Source organism: Anastrepha obliqua, chromosome 2 (assembly GCF_027943255.1).
Source record: "Anastrepha obliqua isolate idAnaObli1 chromosome 2, idAnaObli1_1.0, whole genome shotgun sequence".
Lineage (NCBI taxonomy): Eukaryota > Metazoa > Arthropoda > Insecta > Diptera > Tephritidae > Anastrepha > Anastrepha obliqua.
Window position 1 is genome coordinate 126566090 of NC_072893.1, and position 27565 is coordinate 126593654.

The following is a 27565-nucleotide window of genomic DNA, read 5'->3' on the forward strand; positions in this document are numbered from 1 at the left end:
AAATCACCTTTTGGAAAAGGCGTTTTCGGAAAAGTTACCTCACCGGCTTATTTCCCGATATTTTCGTACAAAAATTTAGTACAATATTGTTGAAATGATGCTTTATAATGTACAAAAAGTTTAAATACATTTTCACTATTCATATCTCTAAAGCAAAGTCTCAAAAATTCATTAAAAAAATGCTCAAACCCTAGACCCCTCCCTTAAGATTGGAAAAACGAATAAGATGTGCAAAACATGTCATCAGTACGGGAGTCTTATATAGCTATCCACCTTCCGCGTCCTTCCTTCTCTCACGAACAAAATGCTTCCTTTCCAAATGTTTCCCTGTGTAAATGGGCACTTATATAACAAAACTGTGCATATTAGACACAAATTGGGCAATCCAAAACACTTAACATAAAATTTTGAATTTTACGCAAAAATAATGGATTTCCTTTTCCCCAAACTAATAATATACAGTCACTTCGTTATTAAGTTTTTCAACGATATTAAAATGTTTTCCGTTTTAAATCTTTTTCGTCAATGGTTATTCATTCTATAGCAAACACCATAGGGAAATTCTTGGACTCTTGCAAAGCTCTTGTGCGTTCTGCGGATTGAAAGATTAATTTTCCAATTTTCCAGTGAAAGATAATAACTGAATAAAGTGGAATAACGTCAAGTAACTACCGCTGGTTTTTACAAACTATCGATAGTGATGTAAAATTACAACTTTCGATACATTAAAACTATCGATACTATCGACATGTTTGCCCCTTTCTAGTGACCGGTCGCAGATTACTGTCGAGTTGGCCGCTGTGGCGCTGCTTAAAAGCAAATAGCGAAAAGAGTAAATAAACTATTAATTCTTTAACGATAAAAGCAAAGTTTAACTGCCGTGGTTAAAAGAGCTTTGAACATAAGACTTTTCATGCAACCGCCAGAAATGTGTACAAAAAAAGAATCGGTGTGTGGAAGTGAGAACTAACATAAATTGCAACAACCGAAATGCGTTTATTGCTGTTGCATGGAATGCAACAAAGATTCTCGGGCAGGGTTTACGGTGCGCGTATATTGTAGATAAAGCTTGTTTGCGTAGCTTTCCACTAAAATGATCATCATTGGTATCTGAGAGTTACATAAATATCAAAATAGTATGCGAATGCAAAATTGCATGTTTCACGTAGAGCTGATTGACTTATTGCTTACATTAAAAAGTGTAAAAAGCGATTCATTGGGGTAATGCAAATTATAAATCTGTATTGTAAATTTTGTTTAGTTTCAATAAACAAAAATAAAATTATCCAATATCCAGTACAATGTTTTGTAAAATTTACAAAACAAAAAAGCCAACGTAAACAATCATTACAGCGACTCAATAAATTAGGACAAATACTAAATTTTTGGGTGAGCTCTGAAAAATACTCTGAACCCATGAAGGGGCCACAATAGATCTTTTAGCTCACAGTGCTAAACCCCTTATATTATCTATGCCACTTATGATGATAATAATCGTGCAAGCAAGAAGTCACACCGACAAGGCAGTGATGGTAAATGATTTTTTGAAAAATCCCTACACAGCCCAAAAAAATCCCTACGCTTCAAAAAATTTTCCCTACAAAATTCCCTACATATTTTTCTCCTGCGTTTACACTATAATAAGGCACTTGCAACGTCAAAATTCAATTATTTGCTTAAGTTTTGGGCTTGGTGCTGTTTTGACACTTCATAAGACACTTTAATAAGAAATTTTATTTGAAAAATATATATAAATACGCATATTTATTATATTATAAACACATATATAATGATAAATACCGCAGAAAGACTAAAAATTAGAATTTTTCATTACATTCAGTTCTCTTTAAAACAAGACAGTTTCTATTTTTTCAGAATCCGGCACGATTACTCTTAAGATTGGGATTAAATGGGGTGAACCATTTGCAGCGCGTCGTTATGCTCATAAGCGAAGAACATGCTAAGTCTTATTTCGAAATTTCTGGAATTATTTGGTTTACTCGGCTTTTTCTTAAAAAAAACTGTTTATTTTAGGTGTCTTTTTTATTGCCTTCATATTTTTTGGTGCATTTCTGATTCGGCATGCTTCTGAAAATCAGACTTGCCGCGGATCGAAACTTTGTCGCACGCAGCGCATTTTCATTTGAATGGATCGTTAGCCACAGCTTCCAACCAGCCACTAAAATTCGTCAAGCCAATTGTTATTGAACTTTTGTTTCCGATACTTGAATTTTTCTCCTGGTGTTCCTCCAAAGAGTCAGTCGAAGAGGAGCAGCTGTTTTCTGTAAAATATATAAATTTAAAATATAAAAAAAGCTAAAACTAAAATAATTGCAAACTTAATTCAAAAGTGAAAAGCACCAGGAAACGCGGGACAACTAACAATTTTCGCGCGAAGAAAAAATCGCGTAAGCGTTACCGAAGAAAAAAATGGCAATGTTGCCGTATTAACGCTTTAAAAGTATGCTAACATAAGGAAAAAAATACTGGCATGAAATTTTCAATTTTCAATTTCAATTTATTTGATTTGTTTTGCACATAGTAAGACAGAGTCTTGTGGTAGTACATCTTCTTATAATTCTAGAATACGAGGATGGTATACATAGAAATGCTACTTAGATTTAAAACTAGATTAACTATAAAACTTATAGACTAAAACTTAGAGTAGTAAGTGAGAAGAAGAGAAAGATGGTGGGAATGGGAGAAGGAAAGGGGTATTAAAGGTTAGAAGTAGTTAGAAACTGCAGTTTTAAAACACCTTGCTTGTTTTATAAGCTTTATTGTAGTTGGTATAGAATTCCATAGTTTAATGGCACTGACAAAGAACATGCGTTCTGATTCCAAGTAAGTGTAAGTCGGAACAATTAGATTCAATGTTCGGGTGCACTGACATTGTTTAATGTTTTTATACAGGTACAATGGTTTTTGTGTGTGTATTAGTTTATGCAGGAACAAAACAGAGCGTATTTTGAGATACGAGTCGAGGTTATGATCGAGAATCTGTTTTGAGTAGATAGATATATGGTCATATTTCCGTTTTTCAAACACGAAACGCGCTGCATTATTTAAAACGATTTGCAATTTTTGTTTCGAATTATTATCAAGCCTGCAATATACTAATTCAGCGTACGAAACATGAGGAACAATGAGTGATCTAACAAGTTTTAATTTAGTTTGCCGTGGCAGTAAGTAGGCAGTACAATATAGCTTTCTAAGAATATTATATACCTTGTTTACAACAAAGTTTACATGGTCAACGCATGATAATCTTGAATTTATTCTGAAACCCAGGTTAGTTACTATGTCATCAAAGTTAATATTTACTTCATTAAGTAATATTGGCGGCAAAGAGTTAAGGTCATACTTTGAATGAGAAATAGCAATCGCCTTCGTCTTTGACTCATTTAATTTCAAGTTGTTAGATTTGGACCAGTTAGAAATACGAGTGAGGTCTTCATTAAGCCTTGCTATCAAATCTTCAATAAGACCTATTGGCCTTGACAGGTAGATCTGGGTGTCATCAGCATAGAGATGAATCGACGAATTTTGGCAACACTCAACAATATCATTAATGAAAATGCAAAATAAAATTGGACCTAAAATAGAGCCCTGCGGCACACCTGACGTAATTGGTTTTAGACTTGAGTAGTTACCACCACATTTAACTTGTTGTAGCCGATTCGAAAGGTAACTTTTTATTAGTTGCAGAGAAAATGCTCCAAACTTATAGTGATAGCACAATTTTTGCAGTAAAATGTTGTGATCAATAGTATCAAATGCTTTTGAAAAATCGAGTAATACTAGCACTGTTAGGTAGTTTTTATCATAAGCAGAGCGAACATCTTCAAAAATTTTAAGCATAGCTGTGGAGCAACTATGCAGACTTCTGAAACCCGACTGGAAATTACTCAGCAGATTATTCTTGTCCAAGTAGTAGGTAACTTGTCGCGCCAAAAATTTTTCAAATACTTTCGATAGGGCAGGTAAAATGCTTATTGGTCTGAAGTGCTGAGGAGCGGTAGGGCATTTTGTTTTTGGCACAGGTATTATATTTGCTATCTTCCAAAGATATGGAAATGTAGATGAGGTGATTGAAAAGTTAATTATGTGCGTAAGTGGTGGTACTACAAATGGTAGAATAATTTTAAGAAATTTAAGGCAAATGCCGTCGGTCCCTATAGCATTAGATTTGACAGTTTGTAGACACTGTATCAAATCCATCTCTGTTGCAGACACAAATTCAAACTCACCGTCATCAACATGCACTCGTAGAGGAACTTTTACAGATATGTCGAGTGGAGTCCTGTTAGAAGCTAGAAAGTGAGTATTTAAGATTTCTGGGTCCAAACTGCACACGGGCTTATTCTCTCCTGAGACACCTAAGGTTTTAAGGTTTTTCCATAGGACTTTCGGAGGTAAACTATCATTGAGCTTCCATTGTAAATATGCCCTTTTGGCATCTCTAGTGATTGCAGTTACTTTATTTCTTGCTACACGATATTTTTGCCACGAGTGAGTGTTTCTATCAATTTTCCATTTCTTATATGCTTTACTACGCTCTCTAATTAAAGACAATATCTCACGCGTAAACCATGGTTTCCTATTTCCGTGGACTTTAATTTTACGCAACGGAACAAACCTATCAAATAGATGGCTGACTAAAGCATTGAAATGTTGCAGTTTTTCATCCACTGTTGTGAATAACCGACACATATTCCAATTAAGCTCGGCAGCCTCCTTATTTAAGAGATCATGCTGAATAAGTTTAAAGTCTCTAAAAAATATCTCCTTTTCTTGATTGTGTCTGTTGAACTGGATGTTGTAAGATAAGAATATCAACTCGTGGTCGGAAATTCCAGCCATAGGAAGCTGATCAATATGACTGACGTAATCTCTGTCACTGACGCAAAATACATCCAAAAGACTTGGTTTGCAGTGGGGTGCAAAGCGAGTAGCATATTCATTGATTAAGGAAATTCCTAATGATTGGAAACTATCTATCAAACTCCTGGAAGAAAAATTATCACAAAGAAGGTCTACATTTAAATCACCACACACAATAATATGTTCATAGGATATGTGGAATTCCGCTAATTTATCAAATATCACTGAGAGGTCATTTCTATTGCTAGGGTTGTAAATGCATGCAACAAGACATTTGGTATTGTTATCATAAAATTCAACAAAAATGTATTCGACTTCTTGAAAATGATCTGATCTACAGATCTCTTTCCATTTCAAATTATTTTTAAAATATAAAGCAATGCCACCTCCTCGAGTTTTCGTAGTCCTATCACATCTAATAATAGTATAGTCGCACAGGGAATACACATTATTATCAATATAGTCTTTAAACCATGTCTCTGTAATACATATTAAGTCAATGCTCAAATTATCAAAAACAAAATTTAGATAGTCAATTTTTTCAGCATTCAAACTTCGCGCATTCAACTGACACACATTAAACCCATTGTAGCGATTAGAAATGAGTTTAAGCAATCCTCTTGCATGTTCTTTGTCTACTTGTTTTGCTATTTCATTACACATTGACAGTTTATGGTTGGGAGTATACGCAAGGTGGAGGAATTTAAATAAAGCAAGGGGATAATGAGATAGATAGGAATGAGATCAAAATAAAAAAGATTACATTGTAAAGCCAAGAATATGAAAAGTACAAATGAGATGAACGAAATAGAAGTGATACTAAAATAAAAATGATTACAATGTAAAGCAAAGAGTTTGGAAAACATAAATGATAAATAAGAGAATAAATTTAACGCAGACATAACATTAATAATATAACGCATAAATGTTTTTGTTTTTACATATTAGGAGTTGCAATGCTCTCTATACTCGTTTTTTCAGTTATAATTACAGCATCAGTTTGGGGTCGAGCTCTAACAAACACTTGCCCACGAACAGAGAAAACTGACGTTAGACGCTTTTGCTTTTTGTATTGCATAGCCAAACGCATTAGTTCGCGATTTTTTTTCGTAAGACATTCGTGGATAAATAGCTTCCCTTCAATACTGACGCCGACATCACTAAGAGAAAGTGCTCGTCTCTTATCTTTGCAGAATTTAGCTACAGCTTTCAACAGTTGAGAGCGATCTGCAGCAGAGCTCAATTTGATTATAATTGGAGCTGCGCTTTTATTGTTTGGTCGTAACCGAAAAGCAGAACGTACGGGCGCTAGTCTTACTTGAAGCGTTTGGCACAGCTTGGAGAAATCATTTAGAATGTCCTCATCTTTCCTTATAGGCAACCCACTAACAATCACATCTGTTGATATTGCGTTGTTCTCATATACATTTAATTGTTCGGTGAGTGCATATACCTCGCTGCGCAATTTGTCTACATCAGCACATTTCAGTTCAGTTTTTTTTACGCGCTCTTCCATGTGCCTAACTGCCGACTTCAAGTTCATAACATCCGCTGACAACTCACTGAATCGCTCCATTACTCGCTCTTCCGATTCTCTTAGTCGTAAGGTTAGCTCTTCAATGATGCTCTGCTTCTGTGATTCTAGGCGACTCTCAATTTTCGCAAACCACGCATTGAGAGTAGCGCTTGATGCATCGGTACTAAGGGACTTACTTTGTACTGAAGGCGTTTGCGGGGATGGTGACAATTTGTTTAAGGCCGTTGTTCGTGTTGACATTTTTGGCATGTTAGTAAATTCAAACAATTTAACAGGTGTAACAACAAGGCTTTTTCGCAGTATTTGAAGTAGTTATGTTAAACTTTATTACGATTTGCGGCTTTTTATTTTAAATGAACTTTTTTAATTTTTCTCGCTACTTTAAAATATTTCTGTCCTTTTTGAAAATTCCCTACATTTACAGAATTTAAAAAAATCTGTCCTCCTTTTTCGACAAAAATTACATGTAGGAATTTTCCCTACATTTACCATCACTGCGACAAGGTAGTATCAGTAGAGCAGCTGACCCCCCTTTTTTTTACCATTTTATCTATTTTCTAAATTTTCAAACGTTCCTTGCCTTTTACTTTAGCTTTGCTCCCTAACCGGTGGCCTTCACTCTTTACTGTTGCCCACCTACGTAAATGTACGTTATGTGTTAGCTGACCCAATCAAACTTATTTTACTTACGTAAACGCAGCCCGTGTGAGCTGATACGATGAAACTAATGAGAGCCCCATGTAATTGAACTAGTTACGTGATTTTAGCTCCAGTATGGCCAGATTACCATTTTCGTAACTTGATTTAGCTTTTTTTTTTTTTGTTATTTTTTGTCTCGGAGTTTTAGTTCTTCCTTCATGACATTTTTCTAGCTGTTCTAATTAAAATGTCATGTTTATAATTTTGTAAAATATACATTTTTTAATAATTATTTAAATAATTCACTCAGTTTTATTAAGCTTTACTTTTTTTAACATCTGGTGGCATTGCCCGCGAGTGCAGGTGTTGTTGGTGTTCTTCTGCTTTCGGCAGTGAAATCTCTCTCTCGCTACTGCAGTGTTGCCTAGCTTTGGATATAAAAACGCATTAAAATGCCCATTCAAAGAAAATAACCCAACAAATTTTTATTGAATCACTTAAAGAACTTTGTATGCGTGACAAATTGTCGTTAAAATGTGCGTTTTTTTAAATAAATGTGTTATGCTTATGTACAATTTAATTTATGAGGTTTTTTTGTTAAGCGAGACTCTTTTGTTAAGAGAACGACTTTTTTGCTATATTTGAAGTTATGTAACTAGATAAGGTACTCTTTTTGTAAAAATGTCAGTATGGTTTCTTTAGTATTTTCTGGTATTTTCTTGTTTATTTTTACAATGAATATAACTCTTAATGTCCTATGTCTCACTAAGGATTGATGACCGGAAGAAACGATTACACCTCTATGGTTTTAATTCGCATTCAATAAATTCAAAGGCTTTTTAAAATGTGTAAAAAGGTTTTCAATCTAAAGAAGAGTTGAGAGAGGGGCATTTAATATTTTTGCATAACCTTAAATGGAGCCAAAAATTAAATTTGCACTTTCAAATTATCAAATTTTATAAGAGTAAAAAAAATTTCATTAGCACTAAAATCTTCTCAGAGTGACCTTTTTTAACCTTTTTTTTGTTTAATAATATAGTTTGTTTTTTAACTTAAAGTTTTGGTAGCTTTAAATTAAAAAAAGGAAACAAACACGAAACTTCAAAATTTTCGCATTTTCGGTATAAAAAAGCACTAAATTTATTGCGAAGAGCAAATGGTTGGCAATACTGCACAACTCAGCAAACGTGACGTCACGTACGCTCTGATGGGCGCAATCTTGTTTCTATCATTCTTCCTACGGGCTGCGGAAAGCGACAATGATACGTTGGTGAGTGTGAGCACCATTATGAGAGTGCCACGTAAATTAAAACTCGTAATCGTGTAAGTGACAAGAATGATAGATTTACTAGATTTGGTCATTTGGGAAACAAAAATGTGCGAGCGACTTCGTCTGCCACGTTACAGGGCTCTCGACAGACGATTTCTGTCCGCTCGTTTCACACGTATTCACACATTCGACCAATCCAATCGTTGCTCAGACCGCAACATACATATGTATATGGAGACTGTGTTAATTTCTTTCGTATAGCACCAACATAAACTCAGTTGTTTTGTAAACACATTCCCTGCTCCGTCAGCCTATCAGCTGATTCTGCCAAATTTGCTAAGGGCCGGTTAACGGTCTGGTAGTAATTAAGATACGGAAGAAGGGAGTAACACTATTTTGTACTCTACAGAATACCTGGAGAATAAGCTTTGCCCAGCTTTGTTGAGTTTTCGATACTTTCTATGTTTATTTACCTTTTATTTTTCAATGTAAGCAAATTTCGATACTTTCTATGTCTATTTACCTTTTATTTTTATTTTTTAATGTAAGGAAATTATCAGTTATTCGCGAATATTGAAAATTTTAACTGGCTATCTGTTCGTTTACTATTTTGAATATTTTTCTCTTTGAGAGAGTTCAGATGACAATTAGCCCCAGGTGTTTGCTGCTGGATACTGTTTACCAGAAAACCTAATATTTGCGTACTAGCAATCGCAGTAAGACTACGTTAATTATGAATAAAAATAACGTTTTCAAACAGCTATCACAAATAATAAATATTTGTTTACAACTCCGCCCTCTGAACAAATTAGAATTTCTCAAGTTACGTTTAGCGATTTGTGTTATTAGCTTATGCTTAGGCATATCTAATTCCAATCCAGAAAAAATCAGCTGAACAAACATTAGCATTTGAAATATTTATTGTGAATGCGCTCAGGGGCTCGTTGTATTTACATATGCAAATGCAGTAAAAAGTTCTGAATGTTTACTGTTATATGACTTTAGTGACAAAATAGAGTAACTAACAGAAAATTCGATACATGCTTCAGCACCAATACGACCAAATTGAACAAGTCAGAGCAGGCGACAAAAATCTCAAATGCAATACTCAAACGGTGATACCAACGATTCCGTTTTAGTCAAGGCGCATTCATTAAAGGTGGTGGCACTAGACCAACAACAATGTTTTGTACGTTTGATTGTCAAATCAAAGTATTGGCAGTAGAAAACAAAAAAATGAATTCGCCTTGATTCATTCTGGGCAGACAGAAAAAAAACAAATCAGCTGATTTGCCGATACCATCTTTAATGGAATCGCCTTGGTTTTTATATGAGGTTTTGCTTGAGGCCAAACATTTGACAAACGGTTGCTGGCAAGGCGAATTGAATACATTATTGCATTGCTGGAATTTTTAAAATAACCGATTGGACAGAATGCAGCGGACCCGCTAACGGGTAACGGGTTGCCGAGTACCCGCTGTCAAAATTAGGACATATTTAATAGCATGAAATTGCGCAGAATTGCGGGGTACGGATTTCTTGCTATCAGTTATTTTTACGGCGGCAAAATAATTAGACTCATTTCTCATTTTCTCTGACGGGTTGAAGACTCAGCGACTTTTGTCATATACGAGTATATGTAAATTTGTAATACAAACAAAAGGATTATAATGATTCTCTGAAGGCAAGAAAAAAGAACTTTTTGGCATAAACTGGTTAAAGAAGCTCAAGGAAATATAGAATCTTCCCTATTCGTTTCCCATGACATTTGGTTCTATATTACCGGAATTTATCAAAACATAAAACCGCAGTATTGGCTACAATTTCTTCAGTCTGAATTTTATAATGCAGTAAAAAAAGTTTAGAGTGCTTAAGGGTCGGTCCACACTATAGTGCCAATCACGGCTCATTCTCGGTGAAATAAAATCTGATCATGCTCGCTCTATACAGTCTGACTCAGTTCACGATAGTGGTGAAAGCATTCACACTAGAAACCAAGCCGTTTCAAGTTCGGTCTCGCTCAAACAAAAATTTTACCGGCACTACGCAAACGTCATATTCTATAAGATGAGTGATACAATAAATTTGATATTGTAACGTTTTACTGCTTTAAAATGAATAATAAATAAAATATTATATATAAAGGCATGAGGAAAAGCGACTCACTACTTGCAGCTACATACATACATAAGAGTATAGTAGCTTCAGTACTATTATATCAACAAGGGGTGAATAGAGCAACAATTACAAAAAAAGCAAAATTATAAAAAAAAAAATTGATAACGCTGTAATTAAGAAATTGTTGAAAGTGCTCTATCAATATATAATGCATGTATATTGCATTCAGCGTAAACATTTAACATTTCTTGTTGTTGTAACGGGTGTTTTTTAAGAGCTTGAGAACTCAAAATTCAAAATGATAATACAAAACAGAAATGTTGTTGGAGTACATTTTTTTTAATATATTCTGGTAGATAATTTCGGCATTGAACTATATATTTTTTGAATATCATATCTGACATACATATGTCCGCCGCGGTTACGATTCACATGGTCCAATTGATCGGTCCAATTTTTGACTACTTCTTCCAATAAATATGGCCGCATGGTGTCAATGGTGGCTTGAATCTCTTTTTTTCTTCCTCTCTTTTATACCATTTCGCTTGGGGTCAGCTCTCCTAGTACGTAATCTCCAGATTCTTCGACCCTGGCTCATCTCGGTGTTTAGGTTCTTCTTCTTCTGCACGATTTTTATTTAGGATTATAATCCTGCGGCCGGCGTAGCCGAATGGGTTGGTGCGCGACTACCATTCGGAATTCACAGAGAGAACGTCGGTTCGAATCTCGGTGAAAACACCAAAATTAAGAAAAACATTTTTCTAATAGCGGTCGCCCCTCGGCAGGCAATGGCAAACCTCCGAGTGTATTTCTGCCATGAAAAAGCTCCTCATAAAAAATATCTGCCGTTCGGCGTCGGCTTGAAACTGTTTGTGTAACAACATCAAGGCGCACACCACAAATAGGAGGAGGAGCTCGGCCAAACACCCAAAAAGGGTGTACGCGCCAATTATATACATATATATATATTATCCTGTTTCTCTTTAAGTTCCTGTTTCTCTTACGTTTCATATTACTTTCTATTTTCTTCGGCCATGTACATACATATGTTGTGGTTTACCTGGCTTCCGCGGTGCCGTGGCGATGTTTAACAGGTTTTTTGTCATATTTGATTCAGGGTGTCCTCTGGCGAAAACTACTTTTTTGTATTTTTTGCTCAATTGGCGCGGTTTTAAGACTTCCGCGAATTAACCGATTAAGCGTTTTACCTAGCATTGTGACCGAGGATGACTAACTCAACATTTAAGTTTTTGCCGTTTGAAGTTTTCTTTCGTGTGTCTTTTTTATAGACCAGCATTCGGCTCCATATAACAAAGTGGGACGCACGGCGGCTATATAGAGCCTTTGTCTTTTATGTGAAGTGGCATTCGTTTTTGTCACATAGCACCCCATTAGAGCTTTCCATTTTAACCATGCCGAGTTAGCCCTACGCTGCACGTCTTCAATAATATATCCAATATTTGTTATAACGGAGTCTAAGTACTTAAACATGAGGACCTCATTTAGTGGACTGCCGTCCAAAAAAATTGGTGTTAAGCTCGTAGGAAGAAATAAGGGTTGATGATGCCGCCAGTGCTCTATGAACTTCGTGAACATATTTTTTTTTTTTTTTTCAAAGCAAATTTCCAAAATTTTAAAGCGTTGTTCGGGCGTTAGACGATTTATGATGCCATTTTTTTTCTGAACAGAAGTATCAGCACAATTTGTCATTCTCAGCTGTTCAACCGCATTTATCGATATTGAGAATTCTCATGAAACTAAAAAATTACCCTATTCAAGACCACTCAAGTTCGAGTGTCATTTTTAAGTTCAAATTAAACTCATATTTTGAATGGAAGTCATTTTCTCTTTATTCGCATATGTAGGTATGTACATAGTAGAGGGCCCCCAGTGTCCTGTACACGCGCAATTCCAGATGTCGATTTTTTAGGTGAAATTTTGATTACATTCAGACATAAATGGCGCTCTATCTAAGCAAGTTCTAGCTGAGTATTATCTGTCAAAGCTTCAAATGCTTCTGGCTTATTTCTATAAACTCTACCTTTGAGATGGTTCCCCAGGAAACGGTCTCAAGGCGTTAAATCGCGTGAGAATATCGTAAAATTATTGCTCATTATCTTGCTGAGAATTTAGTTTGTATTAAATTGATTGTTTTGTTAGCGATCTGCATTGACGCATCATTGAACTATGACAGCCAGAGTTTTCTAAAATATTCTAAAAAAAATCCTAAAATACATTTCTTATCTACTTTTGTTCACGCAATGAAACGTTTTCAAATGTTTTTTCTGTCTTGGCTAAAAATAAGCTCAAACTAGAGAGGCCTTGTATTTTCAACAATACTCACTTGCGATAATTTGTTGATAAGCATTAGTTTGTATACCGAATAGCATTCATATGGCTATGATTCGCCCACGTTGATCATTTGCCTAGCTTTTGTAGCTTTTGATATGAACGGCGTATACAAATAATAGCATACGAGTAATAAAGATATGCCGGTGTTGTGTGCTGTGTGAAGCTTAAATACTAAATTGAGCGTATTATCCAAATTACTATTAAACGAACTGTGATCCCAAGCGTTGCTAGTCGGGGTGTTTAAGGTTTCAGTGGCTAAGTAAAGTACTTAAGTTTTTAAAAAAAGTTTAAATTATTGCAAATACTAGTAAATAATTTAGTTAAATGCAGACTCAACTCTAATAATACTGACAAAAAGAGTCAAATTAAAAAATAACGAAAGATTTATCACGCCTTTACACTTTTTAATCTCTCCGTAGCCGAACAATTACAAATAAACAAAACTGGTAGCAGCGGAAATATAGAAATAAGAGCTCTTGCCAATAGTGCCTGTCAAACTGTGGTCCTGCGAGTCGACACAATGACTGAAAGCGCAGGAAATGTGCATTTAAATTATATTAAAGAATTTGTCGTACCGCAAATTCTAACACAATTGCGAAATGAAAAGTTGGTGACATATGAATTGGAGCATGCAAGTGGCCTAGATGGTTTCATGTCTGCGCTCTACAACATCCATTTGCGAACTGAAACTGCCAATGGGTGAGTATTACCAAAATCAAACTATACAAAGTGAAGTTCAAAATAAACCAGACTGAGCTAAAATCGAAACGACAGCAGCATTGTTTTGATAACTTCGAGTTTATTTATTCAAAATAGTCCCCTCTGGCCTCGATACACTGCTTTGCGCGATCTAAAAGCGTGTTTCAGGTCATTGACCGGAATGTCCTTCAGGATGGCGATACAAGCCTTTTGGAAGGCCTTTACGGACGCAAAACTTTTTCCTTTCATGGCCAAATGCAATTTTCCGAATAGGTAGAAGTCACAGGGAGCCATATCAGGCGAATACGGTGAGAGATTGATGGTTAAAATGCGATTTGTAATCAAAAAATCTGTCACAAAAGTGGATCGATGAGATGGTGCATTATCATGCAATAGGTACCAGCTTCCTCCTTCGCGGTATTCAGGGCGAATTCGACGAATGCGTTACAATAAAAGCTTCAAGACGCCAATATAGAAAATTGCATCCACGGTTTGGCCCGTTGGCACGAACTCCTTATGGACAATTCCCTCGGAATGAGCATCAACTTGATTTTTGACTTCACCAAATGCGATTTTTTGAGTGGTGGCTCGTCTGGGACCTTCTATTCGGCACTTTGACGCATAGTTTCAGGTTTATGTTGGAAACAACACTTTTCATCACCAGTTACAATGTTGTAAAGGTGGTTCTCGTCTTTTCTCGCCTCTTTAATGAGGTCTTTCGAATGTTGAATTCTAAGCAATTCTTGGTCCTCAATTAACTTGTGCGGAATGAAACGTGCGCAGACCTTTCGTAAGCCCAAATGATCAGTTAAAATGCGATAAATCGATGTTCTGGAGATATTCAACTCCGATTCCATGAATTTCAACTATGATTTCGGTTGATTTTTGATAAATTTACCAACAATTTCGATGGAGTTTTCGGTGATTACTGATTTTTTGTCATTTATGTCCTCACAACCTTCTCTAAACCGTGTACACTACTCATGAACTCTGACACGAGATAGACAATCATCGCCATAAACCTTCTTTATCAATTGAAATATTTCGGTAAACGTTTTACCGGTTTTAAAACAAAATTTGATATTAGCTCTTTGTTCGAAACTCATTTTTACACCGATGACTCAACAATACTAACACTTTAGACGCAATAAATGCGCTCCACTGAACCGAATGTCACTAAGCTTTCACTGGAAGTCATCTAGGGATGTAACTTCCAACGCACTAACTTATGAAAACGATGGCGCCATAAAAACATTTTTATGACGCCAGTCTGGTTTATTTTGGACTTCATCTTGTAGATGCCTCAGCATTTATAATAACTTTAGTAACATTTCCTCTCACTCCGCTCAGCGTCAAAACCCGTATGCTTGTAGCCAAATTCATGAAAGGCGATGTAGCCTTCCGTGAGGCTAGCAAGTCATACATACAATTTGCCAACGAAATATTTGTATATGAACGCGTTTTGCCTGCCTTTGCAAAAGTGCTCGCTGCGGCTAAGCTGAACATTGACGTCGATGATTGGGTGCCACACCCTTACGTGTCCAAGTTTGGCTACCTTGAAGGTTTGAGCGCTGCGCCGGGTATACGTGAATCAGTGCTAGTGCTGGAACATCTCAAACCCAGTGGATATGTACTGGGACCACGCCTCTATCTCACACCTGAACACTTGTTGCCAATGTGCCAGAAAATTGGACAATTTCATGCCATTAGTTATGGCTTGCGGCTAACCGATCCCATGCAGCTGGAACTTTTGAGAAGCGAAATAGTGACATTGCCGTTTATCAATGATGAGGATCCGAATGACGTGAAGGACAACTTTTATCGCTACCTTTATCGTGCTGCCTTTGACCGTTTGTATGATTTTTTTGACCGCAAGATTGACGGTAATACTTTTGATAGGCAAAATGCAAATGACGTGAAATTGATTGAGCGATTGCGTAGTTTGCGTGCGAAGTACAATGATGAGCCGACGCGCTTGTTGGAGAAAATACGCACCTGTGTGTTGGATTGTGAGGAAGATAAGAGCTTCGGTGCGATATTGCATGGCGATTATAATCGCAATAATGTGCTTTTCCGGTATGAGGAGCAAATAGGCGATGAGGAACAGAAAGTGGCAGATGTGAAAATGATTGATTTTCAGGTGAGTCGGAGTTGCATAAATTTAAAGTTACAGGCAGTAAAATAAGATGTGCAACATTTTACAACTGATAACACACTTAAGTCTTGCAACTATCTAGGTTAGGTTAGGTTGGTATGGTTGCCCAAGGAATGAGCACACTTGGACGAAGAAAAACGGATTCGTCATTTGTGATACCATTAAGGAGGAGGTGAGGTGAAAGAGAAAGACCGATGGATGCCGGGGGCGATAGGTGATGCTGGGATGGTTAAGAGGTTGGGTTTAGAGTGTGTGGATTACGAACGATGACTGTGCTGCATTTGCGTCAACCGCTTGGTGCTGCTGATGAAATTCATCAGACTTTTAATGTCAACGCCAGCTATATAGCAGGCATAGAAAAGAAGTAAGAGCCATGTGCCTGGATCTTAGCCCCGCCAGACCAGGCCAGCTAAGGAGAAGGTGCTGAGATGATTCCACCTCATCCTCCACACATCCAGGGCAAAAAGAACTCGAGGGGATTTCAAGTCTCACAGCATGCATTCCTCGCGCATAGTGAGGTTCACCGGTTGCCAGGAGGATTTCTCGATCTTACAAGTATGTGTACTTGCCAAATACTCGCTGAGTTAGCGCGATACCCATCTTTCCAGGAGCAGACCGCAGGTAGTTAGGGGGGTCCCAATTTTCTCCCTTCGCGGGGAAATCACCTCGCATGTCCCTTGTCTGGCCAGCTCATCCGCCTCACAGTTTTTTGCAATGTCGCTGTGACCAGGAACCCAGAAGAGGCTTATGCCAAAGAATTCGGACGCAGTCGAAAGTGAGGTCAGGCATTCCCTGACCAGTTTCGAATGCAGCATCACTGACCCGAGGGACCTTATTGCCGCTTGGCTGTCGGAGTAAATATTTACTTTCTTGACTGTTAGTACGCATGTGAGCAACCAATCAGCTGCCTCCTTGATTGCGGCTACCTCTGCCTGGAACACACTACAGTGGTCCGATAACCCTAATTTGAGTCTGCTGGGGAGCTTCTCGCAAAAAACTCCTCCGCTAACTTTTCCTTCTAACTTCGGTCCATCCGTGAACAAGTTCACGAGGCCTTGTCCCCAAGTGCAGCCTCCCGTCCACTCTTCCCTTGATGGAATATGAGTGGAGAAGGTTCGGGTTGGACTAAGCGAGGGTATATATGTGAGAATAGATTTATTTACAATTAAAATTATAAGATGTAAGAATTTGAATTTAAAGCAAATAATATGGTATAGTGAGTAATTAAAAGAAAGTTCAAGTAAGTAATGTTCTGATCCATGGCAAATTATCGTTCTCCACGTATATACCACGTCCGTTCTGCGCGACGGTCTTCTAACGACTACCACACTCGGTCATCCATGTTACTCGTCTGCCTCAGGCGAGTCCTCGGTATTAATCTCGTTCCAGTTGTCGTCGTCGGATTCCACCCATAGCTTCATTTTATCCGCGCTAGTATTAGTAATTTTTGGCCCTTCATTATCGCCAACTTTCTTCACATCGTAGCGATCAAAGCCCTTAACAGCTGTGACTTCATATGGACCAACAAATTTCGGCCTTATTTTCAGTCCTCTACCAAACTGAACTCTTTCTATGGCAACAAGATCACCATCTTTAAAGCTCACAGATTTTTTACGACGTTTGTTGTAGTTTTTAGAATTTTCCTCTTGAATCTCAGTTATCGCCCTTTTAGCTTCGTTACAAAGTTCCACCCTGTCATCATTGAAGTGCTCGATTATAGCTTCTTCGATTATTTCATTCAGTCGTAAGTTTCTGCCAGTATTCATCTTCGTGCCAATCATTAATTGGAATGGAGACATCTTTATTGATCTGTGGTATGTTGAATTGATGATTCTTTGTACATGTTTTACATGTTTAAACCACTGGTCTCGATTATCCATTGAAACCTTGGTAAGAGCAGATATGGCCACGGAGTGTAGACGCTCAATCTGTCCATTTCCTCGGGGAACAGCAATAGTTAATATACATGATGCAGTTCAATACCGTGTTCTGTACAAAAGTTTTTGAAACCAAGCGCTATGAAAGCGCCTCCTCGATCAGCTACTATATGTTGTGGGTACTCAAACGTTTCGGCGACTACTTCCATCTTCTGGACAACTTCATCGCAAGACAGCGTCTTTGTGGGGAAAAGCCAGCAAGACTTAGTAAATCCATCGATCAGTGTCAAAATATATCGATAACTCTTTTTGGTGTCGTAAAGTGGTCCCAAATAGTCAACGTGAAATGTGGTTAACGGTAGGTCGCCTTTCGGTATAGGATTCAGAAATCCTTCTGCTTTGCCACGTTTTCTGTCAGCTAAAATACATCTAATACAGCTAGCAATACATCGTTTTATACGGTACTCGAGATCGGGGATAAACAGTTCATTGGATAGCGACTCTTTCATCTTTTGAACCTGAAAATGACCATTTTCGTGTGTTTGTCGTATCACCGTAGCGGCCATAGCCTCTGGAACGACATAAAGAATATTATTATTGACTTCTTTACATAACATACCATGATGCATAACAAAATCCTTGTATGGCTGTTGTTTCAAAATCTCTATAATTGCTTCTAAGCTCTCATCGTTATTCTGTGCCTCGCATAACCTTTGTAAAAAATCGTTGTCGTCTTTCAAGTACATTACTACTGGGTTGCGACTCAGCGCGTCGACATGCCGCTTTGCTGATGCAGCACGGTGCTCAACATAGAAGTCGAACTCTTCAAGTAACAGAAACCATCTGGCAACTCGTGTGGTTAAGTCCCTTTTTTGCATAGTACATTGGAACGCTTTACAATCAGTCACTACTTTGAAACGATGACCAAGTAAGTAAATTCTAAATTTTTTTACAGCTTCTATTACAGCTAGAACCTCAAGCTCATAGCTTGAATAATTCTTCTCCGCATCTGTAGTGCATCTACTCATGTAAAATACAGGGTGCATTGTATTACTTTCACTGCTTCGTTGGAAAAGAACAGCACCGTAACCTATTTTACTTGCGTCCGTGTGCAATTCAGTCGGCACACCGTATCGAAATATCTGTAGCACTGGGTTAGTCGTGAGTGCCCCTTTTAAATCTGTCAGCGCTGCTAACTCCGGTTTTCCAAAACCGATATACCCGCCTTTTTTAATTAGCTCCGTGAGCGGTGGAGCACGTACTGCGAAGTTCGGAATAAATTTCCGAAAATAGCCTGCAAGGCCGAGGAAACTTTGTAACTGCTTCACTGTACTTGGAATCGGAAAATTGATTACTGCCTTAGTTTTAGTGCTAGACGGAATAACAACTCCTTTGAAAATTCGATGTCCCAAATATTCAATTTCTTCACGCAAAAAACAACATTTGCTCCATTTAAAAATTAGTCCATTGGCAGCCGCTACATTTAATGTTCTCTTCAAATAATTTAAACCTTCCGTAATGGTACGTGAAGGAACCACAATATCGTCTATGCAAATTATTGCAATATTTTCTCTTATAAGGTCTCTAAAAATATAGTTAATATATTTTTGGAAAACGCTCGGTGAATTACAAAACCCCAATGGTGATTTTAAAAATTCATATTGTCCACCATGTGTAACAAATGAGGTAAATTTTCGACTATTCTCGTCGACGGTAACATGGAAAAACCCATTTTCCAAATCAAGTGTGCTAAAAAATGCAGCATCACCCAAGCGGTCAATCTGATCTTCAATAACAGGCAATGGATACCGATCTTTATGTACCTTCTTATTAATTGCTCGGTAGTCGATGCATAGCCGATAACTATCATATTTTTTCTTCACTAGCACTACTTGACTTGCATAATCGGATACACTTTCCCGTATAATGCCCGCTTTAAGCCAACTTTCAACTTGGTCGTCGATTATTTTACGTTCGGTTGCTGGGAATCTTCTCGGAGGACGGTAAATTGGTTCATTATCCATTAAACAAATTTTCAATGTAATTGGTGATTCTTCTGGAATTTGCGGTTTGTAGTTACAAACCAACTGCTAAAGTTCATTGCGTACATCGGGATTTTGCACGGAAACGTCTGCATTAATTTGACTATCTTCGAATATTTCATCTTCGATATGAGCAAGAAAACAACCAGCCGAAGTATCAGTATTGTCCACCTGCGCACGTAAATTTTCCGCCATTTTACTTATGGTTACTTTACCGTTGCTAATATTGGCAACTGCTTGCTTTAAAAGATTCATGCCTATAATTAAATCAGGATTAACAAAACTGTTATCTACAATGCAAAATTCAATATCATTAAATGAAACACCGTTGATGCAAACGTCGGCTCTGCAAAGGCCATCGGTGACAATGTTTGCTTCAATTCACAGACACAGACATCGCTTCTAGTGTCGATCAAGCCAATTACTGTTACTCCATTAATCATAACTGGACAGTAAGAAGTACCGGCATTTCGCACCCAGTTTGTTGACGCTTTGACCATTGGACAATTTGGCCGTTTGTGACCGAAACCGTTACAGCCGAAACATTTCGGTCATTTTGTCCTGTTTGGACAGTTATGAAATTCGTGATCAGAAGATCCACAGTTAAAGCAGTGTCGTGACTTGCTATCTCTTTTCTCAACTTTTTATAACGGTTATCATCACTCATACCCCGCAACGAAACGCTGTCCTTTTTCATATGTTCGTAGGAGCTCAATTTTTTCTTAAATTCCGCAGTAGTCTTCGCTCCATATAAAATAGCTTTATTGAAAGTTGTGTCCTTTATGCCATCTATAACGTATCGTATGGTTCAGAGTCTACTTGTGCTTGGAAATTATAGGAAATATCAATCATGCGGTACAAATATTCGCGATAAGTTTCACTATTTCTCTTAATTTCTTCACGAAGTTTCTTATGTACATCACAGCTAGATAGCTTATCTTGGAATTCTGCCGTTAATGCCGCTTTGAGTTGTTGGTATGAAACTGGTTCAACCTCGCACTCACCAAAAAGTTTTGCTGCACCCGAAAGGGATTTTTTCATAAAAACATATTTTTGGAGCTCACTCCATTGAAATGCTTTTGCATAGGATTCGAATTCGCTTATCCTCGTATGCACATTAATTGTGTTAGCACCGGAAAATTTTCTTATAATGCTCTCAATATCGGTGACATTAAATTTGGAGCCACTATTCTCGTCAACATCTACCGACACTTGCCTTCTATCTTCCACGTCTACGGATAGTTCGCTTCTTTGCAAATGTCTTTTTTGTTTAGAACTCATATTTAATACCGGTTTATTTTTTATATGACTAAAATATATTTATAAAATTTTCAGGCAATCACTTCTTTTTGACACCCGCTGAACAACAAACCAATGCTCTTAACAGCGAGCAACTCGTCGGTTTATATATTCTTTTCGTTTTCTTTCCTTATGTTCGGCCTGCTGATCACCAGTGAGTGTTTGTTGCTATTTGATTCGTGTGACTTTTTGATTTATTTTCTTAAGTTGTGTTCAATTCCCGGACGAGTCACCATGTGAGAATAGATTTATTTACAATTAAAATTATAAGATGTAAGAATTTGAAGTTAAAGCAAATAATATGGTACAATGAGTAATTAAAAGAAAGTTCAAGTAAGTAATGTTCTGATCCACGACAAATTATCGTTCTCCACGTTTATACCACGTCTGTTCTGCACGACGGTCTTCTAACGACTACCACATACATACATTGATCCCTTGACAGGGTTTGAGTGCGCATAAGTGAGGTTGAGCTTATAGCCTGAGCCCCTCAGTCTGATTGCGGTACGTGTAGCGGCAATTCTGCCTGCGATGTCTGCGGGTATTACATTTAAAATTGCGTTGAGCGCCAGTGTAGGAAAAACTGTGTTTAGAAGGGATAACAATAGAATTAAATATAAAAAAATGTTATGCATTGTTTATTAGTGTTTAAACTTTATAAAAAAATGTATTTTAACTTTTCTTTACAAAAATTAATATGTAAAAAATCACGTCACCCAAATTACAACGAAAAAAGTTGCTCCACGGTCTGCATCATTTCTCCTTGAAATGTTGATGGATCTGTAAAAATTAAAAAAAAATCTTGTAAAATAAAGTTGTAGTGATAGTCTGTCGAGCCGGATTTTTGAATTTCGAAAAATTTTGCAATTTACGGCATTTAAAAAAAAGCGGTTATCGCGCCAATTAAGAAGAAGAAGAAAAAAGTATACGTTTTAGTCATAAATGTCACACTTTAATATTTTTTAATAAAAATGTCAAAAATCCGGCTCGACAGACTATAGAGAAAACATATTTTAATAAAGCATCAAAAAATATAATTTAGAAACTGTATAAGTTATCATGCAGACTGTTCGAGAAAAACGAATTTAAACGTTCAAGTGCATTTCGCGAAGGACAGCTACCTGCGCGCATCAATCTCTCGTCGGGCAGTTACATTTTCTACCATAACTTTGTATCTATGGGGAATTTTCACAATCGACTTCGACAGAAATACTTCTAAAACTATAAATAACAATAATCTGTAAAAAAATCGATTTTTGGAAATTTTGAACGTATGTAACCCCTTAAGAGAACGAAATATATGTATATTCGTATATGTATGGCAACAAAATAGCAAAATGATACAACAACTTTTTTCTAATACCGGTCGCCACTCGGCAGACAATGGCAAACCTCCGAGTGCCGAATGCCATGAAAAAGCTTTAAACTGCCGTTTTAAAAGGCAATATATTAACAGAACACTTGACACCTTAAATTCATTCATAGATACATAGAAGCTTTAACCATTAACGCACATATGAGAAGACGGTTCTGGTGGCGCGTCCACCTGTTGAAAGCCTTCTACAAAGTCATTAACGCAACCCTGCTAGACCCTTCCTTCTCGTGTGGTCTGCGAATCATCTGAGTTGTAAAATTTTTTAGATCAAAACTTAAGGGTTCGAAGCATCAACCAAAAGTGGTCGCATAGGATTGTTTGCATTCTGCTGCTATTTAACTTATGCATCCATAAACTCCTCGGAATGATTACACAAAGAATACAGCATGGAAGTGCTTTCTTCATACTGCTGTTTCTTCAAGTAATTCATCTCTACACTTTCTTAAAAATACTTTTCCTTTGTTACAGGAAATGCGTTACGGCAGCCCCTGTTTAGATCTAAGCTTCTTCATGTACATGAACACCACGGAAGAGATACGTGAAACTCTGTGGATGGAGATGCTCAAAACGTATCACACAAATATGTATGACACATTGAAAGCAGTCGTCGAGGGTATTGAAAAAGTGGAAGCAGCAAAGCTGGAAGTCTACAGGTAAGTGGAGCCACCCATGAGTCTTACTAATTTAGCACTTGCATATAGATACTGACATATTTTCATTTCCTATAATAAGTTTTGATGAATTTTACAAACACTACTCGCGCTATGCGTTCTATGGCGTTATGATTTGCCTGCACTTTTTGCCTTGGATGCTCTCGAGCCCGGAGGAATGTGCAAAAATATCCTATCTTTTCGAAACCGATCTGCAAGGCGAAGAGTTTCATAGAGTTAACATGGAAATTGGAGGTGATGAGGTGAATATGAAATTGTTGGCTGTGTTGAGACATGCCTGCAAAATGGGCTACATGGATGAACTTTAATGGTGGGTGAATAGTAGATAAAAGAAAAAGCAAATGTGTCTGAGCAGAAATGTATGTTTGTATGAGTCAGGTGAAGCAAAATATATTATTTGTATGTAGATAATGAAAACGAAATTATATAATAGATAAAGAAATTTTGTAAAGCATCAAAGTTCGAAAACTCAGTGAACCGCAGCCAAAATGCAGTGGTACAACAAATAATCAAATGTAAATAGGAGTGAGTACTATGACGAATATATCAAACTAACTTTTATTTTATATACGAATGATAATAAAAAGAAATTTTCTATTTTAATTTGCATGTCAACGGTGTTTTCTTTTTGTGCTTAACAGTAAACGCTTTTCAAGTTATTTTTCACTTTAGTTACAGTCAGATTCACTTGATTAAAGGCAATAATTTTTATGGAAGAAAATTGTTGTTAAAGCAATTTGATCTAGTAATCAACTAACTGAGCGGTCGTCACTCGTCAGTGATTTTTCGTGACCAAACATCTAAACATCACCCTCGCTGTTCAACTTCTACATCTCAAAACTCCCCCAGCCACCAGAGGGAGTCTCACTGGTCTCATACGTTGACGACTGCACGATAATGACGTCGTGCAATGATCGGCAATACCTCACCGACCTTTCTCGCTTCTTCACTGCGAGGAACTTACAATTTTCTCCAACTAAGACCACGGCGACCCTTTTTACCACCCGGTCAAAGGAGGTCAAATTGCCCCTCAAGGTAAAAGTCGATGACACACCAATTCCGACTTGGGTGTAACCTTCGGCAGTTTGCTCTCCTTCTCTGCGCACACAACCGCAATTGCCACTAAAGTCCAAAATCGCAACAAGGTTCTCAAATCGCTTGCCGGCAGCACTTGGGCCAAAGACATTGAATCGACATTTAAGGCGATTGGCCGGCCGGTTCTAAACTATGCTGCGCCTGTCTGGTCGCCTGGAACCAGTAGATAAAGCTCCAGACATGCCAAAACACTGCCATTCGGACAGTGACGGGTTGCCTCCTGATGTCCCCAATACAACACCTTCATGACGAGGCCAATATGCTACCTATGAAGGAGCATAACAAACTGCTCAGCAAGCAGTTGCTGTTAGGGTGCTACCGTAGGTTTCACCTTTGCAGACACCTGCCTCAGCCAGAGCCGCCTCCCAGGAGACACCTACTAAACTACACCGACGAGATCCAGGACAAAATTAATAGATATCTACTGGACCAAACAGTGACTAGACAAACATTAAACAACATTCACCGGGAGACTGTTACCCCCTTCATAAGCTCCCGTCTACAGAATGCTGTAATCGGATTCCAATCAACATCTATGGCAGATGAAGAGCTCCAACTTCCCCGTGAGACCCGCGTAACACTGGCACAATTACGTTCCGGATATTGTAGCAGGTTAAACTCCTACTTATTCAGAATTGACCCCGACATACCAAACATATGTCCAGCATGTGAGAGCACCCCGCACGACACTAACCACCTTTTCACATGCCCTTTAAAACCTACTCATCTAAAACCCCTCTCCCTCTGGACCCAACCTCTCGAAACAGCAGACGAAGACGACCGGTGATATACCCTACACTGACGGGACTTCTATTACTGCTACAACAACAACAACAACATCTAGTAATCCAATGTTTTTTGATAATTCAAGAGAAGATTGTACTTTGCTCGAAAATAAACATGCATTAAAATATTATTCCATCTAACGGTACTTGGCAGTAGTAAGGCTGCATCAGCTCCGTCAGAATTGGGAAGGACCTCTCCGAGCTGTTGGTACCAAATAAGGTTTCAGAGAGTGTGACCCGCTGTCGTGTGGCTTCTTTAACCTGATGCTGGAAAAGATCGTGTGACCGCAGAACTTAATCGCTTAGGCACAATTTTTTATAAGAACGTACAATTGTTGGGATATCCCCGAATCATCGACCTTAACAACCGCGCTGTTAGTTCTGCCTCTTCCAAACCGGGTAAAGAACCGAAGCGAAGGGATCTGGTGGTGAATGAGGACAAAACAAAATGCCTCCTGTCATCAAACAAAGAGTCTGCGCACTCGCGTTTCGGCACCCACGTCACTGTTGACAGTAATGATTTCGAGGTTATAAGGGACTTGGTTTATCTAGGAACCAGTATTAACACCAATAGCACTGTCGGCCTTGAAATCCAACGTAGAATCTCTGTTGCCAACAAGTGGTACTGTGGACTAAGTAGGGTATTGAGTAGTAAAGTTCTCTCTTGACGGACAAAACTAACACTTTATAAGACTCTCGTCATGCTTGTCCTAACGTATGACGCAGAAGCTTGGAAGATGACAATATCCGATGAGGCATCCCTTGGAGTGTTGGAGAGAAAGATTCTGTGGAAGATTTTTGCACCTTTGCACGTTGGTGACGGCGTGTGCCGTGGCGCCAACTGGCGCCGTTTAGCACAGGGAAGAAACGACTGGCACGCTTTGTTAAACTCGACCAAAATCGCGCAAGCGGTTATCGCGCCAATCAAGAAGAACAAGAAATTTTAAACGCAATGTAAATATATATTGGAACCTACTTTGATATTTGTAGCCGACGGATTATTACTCATTGCATCTGTCCACGCCAACACGCAAAGTTGCTTACAAAAGCCACAAAAACTTTCGCTCGGACAACCCATCTCACGCGATCTTGTCATCAGGGCTTTTAGGGTGATTTTTTTCTCGTAGAGACCTGTCTACTGTCTACTCAGTCAAAATTATTACCATTGACAGCTGTGATTATATGTTGGCTTTCAAGGTTAACATTGCCATTGTTAATGAACTCTGCCACATTTTCCAAATTATATCTGTCAACAATGACAGCGTGTTGGGCGCGCATGCACGTACATAAATAAATAAAATAAAAAAAAGTAAGAAACAAAAAACAAACGCCCCAAGGTTTTTGGAACGGTGACCGTTATGCCGGTATATGTAAATATGTATATAGAAAAAAGTATTTACTGTGACATATATTCCAGTGTTGCCGGGGAGCAGTCTGCTATTGCCTGGTAAAGTGATTAATAGGTCTTTCACAATGGGTACGTTGCGTTCGTTTCGGCAAAGCATTTGACTGACGTGACGTGTACAACGTACGGTGCCACATTGAAAGTATTGCCGCATATAAACCAAAACAAAGTGTGATCAGACGTGGTTTCAATAGCAAAAAGGCTTTAAACTGCTTTTAAGAGCTATGCTGCGCAGATAAGCTTTGACAACCCATATCTTAAAATCTATACGTTTCCCACAAAAGAGATATTTTTTCCATTCTCAGAACACCTACGTTAATCGATGTACGAATTTGGATATTACAGGGTGGCTGATGAAAGCCGCTACCAAAAAAAAATTGAATAACTTTTTTTCTTTTTAAGTTATCTGTTCCATTTTTGTTTTAATTTGCAGATTGATCTTTAAAATTTATTAAAATGGATAACTGGGACACGCAAACAAGAATTTGGATAGTCCGCCGCTATCACGCACTGGAGTCCGTAATTTTGGTACAGAGAGAGAGTACAGGCGGATGTTTGGCGGCGATCTCCCGAGCAGATGGACCATAATGAGACTGGTGAATAATTTTGCTGAGCAAGGAACAGTCGCAAGAAGGCCTTATCATCGAAACCCACCAGTTCGGACGGAGGAAACGATCGCTGCTGTAGCTGCAGCTATACAAAGCAATCCAAGGGTTTCAACAAGAAGCTTATCTGCTCAACTTGGTGTCAGCCGACAGTCTTTGCAAACAATAATGCACAAAGATTTAGACTTATTTCCCTACAAAATTCAAATGGTTAACAAACTGAATTCAGCAGGCTTGCCGATTCGCTTGGAATTTTGCCACAAGATCCTGCAAATGGTGGAAGAAGACCAAAACATGTTAAACTGCCTTTTCATGTCTGATGAGGCCCATTTCGATTTAAACGGCAATGTGAACAAACAAAATTGTCGAATATGGAGTACTTCTAACCCACAGATACTCCACGAGACGGAATTGCATCCTCTTCGCGTGACAGTGTGGTGTGCGGTTTCTTCACGCTGTATTGTCGGGCCTTATTTTTTTGAAGAAAATGGTCACACCGTTACGGTTACTGGAGACCGTTATTTGAAAATGCTGAAAGAATTTTTCGATCCAGAACTACGCCGAAAGAGAATTCCTTTCAACTCTGTGTGGTTTCAACAAGATGGGGCAACGTCTCCCATAGCCCAGACTGTTATGACAGAGTTGCGACGAAAATTTCCCAATAAACTGATTTCAAGAAACTCCGAATTTCGTTGGCCCCCCAGGTCGCCTGACCTTACTGCACCTGACTTTTTCTTGTGTGGTTTATGTAAACAAG

General features: G+C 38.1%; 1 protein-coding gene and 1 long non-coding RNA gene across 7 annotated transcripts; one reads left to right on the forward strand and one right to left on the reverse strand.

The window, feature by feature from the left end:
• The first annotated feature begins 779 nt into the window (after positions 1-779).
• Positions 780-23521, forward strand: LOC129237622 (uncharacterized). Of its 6 annotated transcripts, none has more exons than XM_054872480.1 (5): positions 780-1221; positions 13220-13499; positions 14850-15639; positions 22716-22900; positions 22980-23521. In XM_054872480.1, exons 2-5 carry the CDS (start codon positions 13321-13323, stop codon positions 23224-23226), a joined length of 1401 nt encoding a protein of 466 aa, XP_054728455.1. In that variant the 5' UTR covers positions 780-1221; positions 13220-13320; the 3' UTR covers positions 23227-23521. The 6 variants fall into 6 exon arrangements, with proteins under 6 accessions (XP_054728455.1, XP_054728456.1, XP_054728459.1 ...); XM_054872481.1 differs by having other exon boundaries at positions 780-949; XM_054872484.1 differs by having other exon boundaries at positions 780-832.
• LOC129237624 (uncharacterized) lies at positions 21481-25934 on the reverse strand. The gene is made up of 2 exons (XR_008581764.1): positions 25775-25934; positions 21481-21652 (listed from the first exon to the last, which is right to left on the reverse strand). It is a non-coding gene; the product is annotated as an uncharacterized LOC129237624 (long non-coding RNA).
• Between the last annotated feature and the right edge of the window lie 1631 nt (positions 25935-27565).